The sequence below is a fragment of the Pseudomyrmex gracilis genome, unplaced genomic scaffold (genome assembly GCF_002006095.1).
Source record: "Pseudomyrmex gracilis isolate BER0280 unplaced genomic scaffold, ASM200609v1 scaffold_2131, whole genome shotgun sequence".
Taxonomy (NCBI): Eukaryota; Metazoa; Arthropoda; class Insecta; order Hymenoptera; family Formicidae; genus Pseudomyrmex; species Pseudomyrmex gracilis.
Window position 1 is genome coordinate 9,674 of NW_018022715.1, and position 6,808 is coordinate 16,481.

The following is a 6,808-nucleotide window of genomic DNA, read 5'->3' on the forward strand; positions in this document are numbered from 1 at the left end:
AGATGCTTTGGAGCAGGAGGGGCGAGTAGCTCGTATAGTTTTGGAGGAAAATACTTCCGGGGAGTGGCGTGAAGATCAGTTGGAGGATTCGGCTGTGTCGGTCGTTTTGCTAGGAAAAGAGAGGGACAGACGTCCTTCGTGGGAGGAGATTTCAGCTAGAGGCCCTTCTTCAAGAATTTACTGGTCCCATTGGGACGCTTTAGTCGTTGTGAATGGAGTTTTACATAAGAAGTAAGTGGCACCGGGTTTGAAATCTAGTTTTCTTCAAGTTATCGTTCCTCGGAAGAGGGTGAAGCGGATTTTAGAGGAGGCTCATGATGCTCTTTCTGGGGGGCATTTCGGGGTGAATAAGACGCTAGAAAAAGTTTGTAGGCGGTTCTATTGGGCTTCGTGTAAGAAGGATGTAGAGAATTGGTGTAAATCTTGCGGANTTTGTGTCGCGAAGAAAGGTCCTTCGGATAAGGGGAAATCTTCGTTGCAGATCTTTAATGCTGGTGCACCTTTTGAGAGATTACAGATGGACGTTCTGGGTCCTTTTCCAGCGTCTTCTTCAAGAAATAAATATCTTCTTGTGGTTGTAGACTGTTTTACCAAGTGGGTGGAGGCTTTTCCTTTGAAGAATATTAGAGCGTCGACCGTTGCGGAAGTCTTTGTTAATCAGGTGGTTTCCAGGTTTAGTGTGCCGTTGGAGTTGCATACGGATCAGGGGAAAAATTTTGAGTCTCGGCTTTTTCAGAAGCTATCGTGGTTGTCGGAGATAAAGAAGACGAGGACTACTGCTCTTCACCCGCAGTCGGATGGGCAGGTTGAAAGGCAGCATCAGACGATACTACAGTACTTGTCTAAATTTATTGATGAGAATCAGAGGAANTGGGATCGTTGGGTATCTATGTTCCTGTTTGCTTATAGGTCTTCTAGGCATGAGACTACGGGAGCTACTCCGGCTGAGTTGAGTTTCGGTCGAGATCTGCGTTTACCGTTAGATTTGTTGCGAGGTACTCCGCCGAATTATTGTTCGGATTCTTCAGAGGATTATATTCAGGAGTTGGGGGCGAAATTGGAGGAAATTCATTAGGGTGTTAGGGAGCGATTGGCGTTGAAGTCGAATAAGGCGAAGGTTCGTTATGATCGTAAAGCCAGACATATCCTATTTAATGAGGGGCAGAAGGTTTGGTTTTTCAATCCTCGNAGAAGCAAGGGTAAAGCTCCTAAATTGCAGAGGAGTTGGGAAGGGCCGTTCGTGGTTGTTAAAAAGTTAAGCGACGTAGTTTATTGCATACGTCGCTCGGGAAAGCATAAGTGTANTATTGCATACGTCGCTCGGGAAAGCATAAGTGTAAGGTGGTGCACGCTGATAGATTGGCTTTGTTTTGCGAGAGGTGGGAACACGCGTCGAAGCCCTGTGAGAATTAGTGGATATTGGTTTTTTTTTGTTTAAGATGTTACGGATATTTGTTTATTTCTTTATTTGTTGTTGTGTTAATTGAGCTTGGTTACTCGTTTTCTTTTCTTTAATTCCAGCGTTTACTCCGTTGCTACCTTGAATCTTTCCGTTTCGTCGTTAGACGTCGGGGGATTTTTGCTTCGCATCAAGTCGTCGCGAGATCTTCGTGTTTTGAACGCCGTACTAGAAGTCCGCCTTACTCACGGTTTTGAGCGTGGTTTTCCGTGGGTCTTGGGGCAAATGCCGAGGCGGGGATCTGGGGTGTCCTTTCGGACGATGGGTCCACGTGAGTTTCCCCTCCCTCTTGTCCGAAGTCGGAAGAATTTTGTGGACAAAATTGCTCCAAAGGAGATTCTCGGTCAAGAGTTTCTCCGGTCAACTGGCTCATGTATTCTGGGACAGCAGTCTAGAAGAGAGCGGGAAGGTTGACTTCTTTTGTTGGATCATCGGGACGATGATCTAGAAGAGAGAGGGGGCAGTGTTGCGGGATGCGGCACGCAGTATATGAAGATTTTCGACGATCGATCGCTTGGGCGTCTTTTTGTTCTGGTAGCAACGGGGTTTGTTGACAGCGAGGTTCATGAGAGTGAGCTGCCGGATTCGGAATCGTCGACAGACTGGAACATCGGCTCGAGATTCCTTTACGTTTTCCGCGACTTATTGTAACGCGTTTTCCAATAAAGATCTAGTGTGTTATACGCGGTGTTTCCTTTTCTTTCCGCGGAGCGCGACAACACGGCGGTAACGTGATCTAACGCGGCCGTGAGTGCAACATTAGCAACAATACATAAACAAAATAAATATTTTTTGTGTCTGAATATGTGCACATTTTTTGATTATATGAAATAGTAATAAATTAGTTTTTGTTTTAGAAACATATGAAAAGGGACTGGTAAAATTAAAGAAAGCAGAATTTATATCAGATATAAATTCAGAGAGTGATGTTTCTGAAGATTTGAAAAAATCTCGAAAGGACAGAGCTAAGAGAACAATATCAAGCAGTGACGATGCTACTGATAATGAAGAAATTCAATTACCACCTTTTCCTAAGATTCCACAAACTACATATAACAAAAAATTAAAAAATGATAAAGTTAAGCAGCAGTTAACAGGTAAATAAACAGAACAGTTGACAGATATTTTTTATACATAATACTTTTAATAACTTCATACATATTTTGAAACACAGAAAACGTTACAACTATCAACAAAAAAAAAGACACAGAGAAATCGTCAATGAATACTAATTTATCTACACTGATGAAGAAGAAAGAAATACATTATAATTTAGTTGACANTAATGAAGGTATTTATACTAGTAACAATGAAGATAATTTATACAATAAAGTAGTCAAATATTATTTTTTTAATATATTAGTTTGTTTTTCTAATTTTTTTTATAGAAACAAACTATGATAAAAATGAAGATATTTTATATAATAACAAATGTTTCGATAACTTTTATAAAAGTAGTAGCGACGCTAGTTCATGTAAGTATTGTTCTATACTTAAAGAAATNGTTGTTTAGTTTTTATTTTAATCAGTTTTTCTTTATTTTACATCTTTAACAAGTTTCGATTTTCAACGTTATATGATAAGAAAACTCACTGACATAGGATTTTAAATATCTTCATTAGATGAACAACAAAAACTTTTTAATAATAAATTAAATACTATGTTACAACGTATTGAAACATTTTACACAAATGAGAAAACTCAGCAAAAGGAAATTGAAGACCATCTAATGAAAAATTTTCCAATTGATAGCATTGAAGATTCAGAACAATTCGAAAAATTGCTAATTGAAGGTTCTATTAATCAAGAACTAGTGAGTATATTTTAATAAGAGTATATTTTAATAAGAGTCAAATAATTATATAAAAATGTATTTTATTTTTTTAAGTAAGTAATAATTATATTTTTTATATTATTATAATTATATATATTAACTTTTTTATAGATCAAACAGTTGTCACGTATTGGTGGAAATGATATTAAAGGAGTGACATTTAATCTTCTACGTAAACTAATGTCTGATAAAGTAGCTAGCAAGTTTAGTTATATTGGAGGTAAAAAAAAGCGAGTTTTTTATGACTTACAGTTACGGAAAATTATATTTAGTAAGTAAATATTTCAAATACTTTAATTAATCTATTATTAATATACATATATATACCCTTACGGAAAAAACGTTTAACTATTGACCGTAACGTACAAAATCACGTTCAACTTGACCGTAAACGCTCAAAATTGAACGTATAACGTTGAATATGGAAATATTACGGTCAAGTTNAACGTGTTTCGTACTTTACGGTAAATAGTTAACGTTTTTTTTGTAAGAGTATATTATATATATATTAATAATAATATATGTATATACATATATATACAGTAAATAGTATGTAAATACAATTCTTTTTTTTAGATGTTATACGAAATCATTTTGCNGAAGCAACAGAACACTGTGTTGCAGAGCCAATTAAATCTTGGTTGCGNCATGCCAATGAACGTTATTTACAAAAAAATTAGTAAATTTGAAATATATATTACGAAATGCGAATATATATAGTATATATATTAATGTAATAAGTTTAATGTAATTGTTTTTATTTGCAGCAAAGAAGTTAAAAGTAAATCTGGAATGGACAATGAAAAATAAAATAAGTTCTTTGTTTTCTTTAAATTCATAATAACTTGAATACCGAATGCGATTAAAAATAAGATTGGTGAAAAAATGTCGGAGTGTTAAATCGATCATCTTAACGCTGTGCGTAGAGAATTTTAGTTTATTTATTTTTTATATAAAAAACGATTGTACGTACATAACTTTTTTTAAACTTCTTTAAAATGTGCATTATCTATAGATATAGCTGTATCATAGAAATGTTGAATGTTGTAAAATGTTAAACATTAATATATTTTATATCTAATTATTTTAGTTAGTAATTTCTGACTGCAATATATCGTTCGTACAAAACTATAAATATTGATAGCAGTGTATGTTTTTATTTTNCACTATAATAACTTTTTTAATTTAGAAATATAGTATATTTGAACACTTTGATATTCCAATTGTTAAAATCAACAAACTTCCATATATTTATTTCTTTTTTGCAATAAAGTTTATGCTACAAAGGTTTGCAATAAAATTAACGATTTACTATCCTCTGTGCGTGTGTGTGTGTGTGTGTGTGTGTGTGTGTACAAACTATTTTGTGTATACTAATAGTTTTTGAAGAAAAAGTTTAGATTTATACATCTAAACTTTTTCTTCGAGAAATATTAGTATACAAAAAATGCTTCTTATATCCTGTAAAAGTCTTTGTGATGACAAATCCTTGAACAGTCCTATATAATATCCTAAGGATAATTTAGGGACTAAACAGGGCGCTCATTTGCTCTTCCTCAGGACATCCAGAGAAGATCCTGGGATTAAAATAGGATATCCACAGGATATCTGTTTCGTCCGTATAAGATGTCCTTTGGATTTTCAGAGGACATCCATGTGCTATTTGGGTTATTAGTTTGGCAACTTTGGAGCCTTAAAATGATTCTTTAAAAATATCACTCTTGTTTAATAGAGTTGGAGAAATTGAAGATCGAAAACGTGTGAATGAACCTCAGCAAGAGAAAAAACAAGTTAAAACGCGTCCTGTGTCTGACACCTTTAGTGGAAGTCAGAACAAAAGCCCGCCATACTTAGTAGCGTTTTTACTAATAAGTAAACAAGACGTAGTACCTGTGTGGTCAAATGGAAGTATAGAACGATGTCCTAAGTGAGGAGATTACGTAAGATGCTATGAAAAGTTATACTCAAGTGCACAATTGCCGGAGTATGGAATATCAATTAATTATCTAGTTAGGACTCAAGAAAAGATCGACCTGCTCCTTGAAAAAAAGTCCATAAAAAGCGGCGTACGGGAAAGCATCAGTGAGCACAACATCAACACCCCATCATCTGAAGAAGTGCTAGGAATAGCTACGAAAAAGAACGGTTAAAGCCTAGACGAGGAAACTCCGGGTAGCCAACACAGCCAAAGCGGACAGAGTGACAAATTAACAGATACATTTGTTATAATTTAACCGGATCCGCTGTCCTGTCACACTTTGCGACGTTAAAATCTAACATTTTTTTGTTACAACGCGTGTTTTTTAGTTTACCGGTTAACAATCAAGTCAACTTTTTTGAAGATCAGGTAATCTGGGGTAATTTGAATCGGATTGTTTTGAATCTAGATCATGAATTCACATCCGTACTTGATCATGACAACATAGAGGTCGATCCTTTGTTCCCGACGCGAACTTACACTGTGACCGGAATTTTAATCATTTTTAATTATAGTACTCACTTATTTCAAGTTCCACGGTTGCCAGGTGCTTAATTTGGAACGTACTAGCACCATCGTACACTCTTTCCTCTTGATGCGTCGTATTTGCTTTTATTTTCAGGTTACAACCCGAGGATAAAAATGTCCAGAAAAAGTAAGTACTACACTCACTTTTATCACGTAAGTATAATTTTAGAATATATATTTTCAGAAAGTTTACATAACTGTTTAATATATCACTAACGCTAATGATATTAATATGCTCGGATAGCATATTCTAGCGATTTCGAGTGCTAAAACCTTTTTTATTCGCGACGTTTATGTTTAACGCATGTTGCGTTCTCGAAAGTTCGTAGATTACTCTCCACTCTCTCCTTATTTTTGTTCGCGCAAGTTTCTTAAGCCGCACTTGCAGCTTGCGCGAGCAAGACCCTCAATCAGGTATATTCAGGGGTTAGCCGTTCTAATCAGAAAAGAGAATATGATTATTGTCTTTTCTGGTTGTCATTCTGTACTTTTTGACTTGTGTGCGTGTTGTACGCGCCATTGCAGCTAACGTTCCACCGTTTCAAAAATCTAGTGGAAATTCCCTAGGTTTCCGAAATCGTGGTTTTATGATGAAATACTTTTTTTTATCAGTTCCAAAACGTTTTTCAATTAACACCTTGACGCCGGGCCCTTTTGAAGCAGACTTTACGCGGAACCGGTGAAGATTCGTGAAATGTAGGGCAATTGCAATATTTTAGAAAAACTGTTATAACTTTTGAACCACTTAATATTTTTTAATGAAATTTTGAAGAAACAGAGAGATTACTTTTTTGCATAAGAATTGATACTTTTTAAATCAATCAATCGCTCGTGAAATAGTCAAAAATATTTAAACTAAAGGCCGATACGAGCATTAAAATACAGGTTGGTCGTGTATANTAAGTTGTCTTTATTCAATAAATATAGACGTTTCGGTCACACAATTTTTGACCTTCTTCAGTATGAAAATTAAGTCTAACAAGAGAAAATAAAAAAATTACAATCAATA

At 35.2% G+C, this 6,808-nt stretch overlaps 1 protein-coding gene across 2 annotated transcripts in view; it reads left to right on the forward strand.

The window, feature by feature from the left end:
- LOC109862645 overlaps window positions 1–3,984 on the forward strand; it is an 8,873-nt gene extending 4,889 nt beyond the window's left edge. The window contains exons 2-7 of one of the 2 annotated variants that reach the window (XM_020442745.1): window positions 2,305–2,556; window positions 2,634–2,750; window positions 2,848–2,934; window positions 3,013–3,272; window positions 3,405–3,564; window positions 3,870–3,984. In XM_020442745.1, coding sequence (XP_020298334.1) covers window positions 2,305–2,556; window positions 2,634–2,750; window positions 2,848–2,934; window positions 3,013–3,068 — 512 coding nt within the window. In that variant the 3' untranslated portion in view covers window positions 3,069–3,272; window positions 3,405–3,564; window positions 3,870–3,984. The remainder of the gene's footprint in view (window positions 1–2,304; window positions 2,557–2,633; window positions 2,751–2,847; window positions 2,935–3,012; window positions 3,273–3,404; window positions 3,565–3,869) is intronic. The other variant, XM_020442746.1, reaches the window with a different exon arrangement.
- Window positions 3,985–6,808: the final 2,824 nt, after the last annotated feature.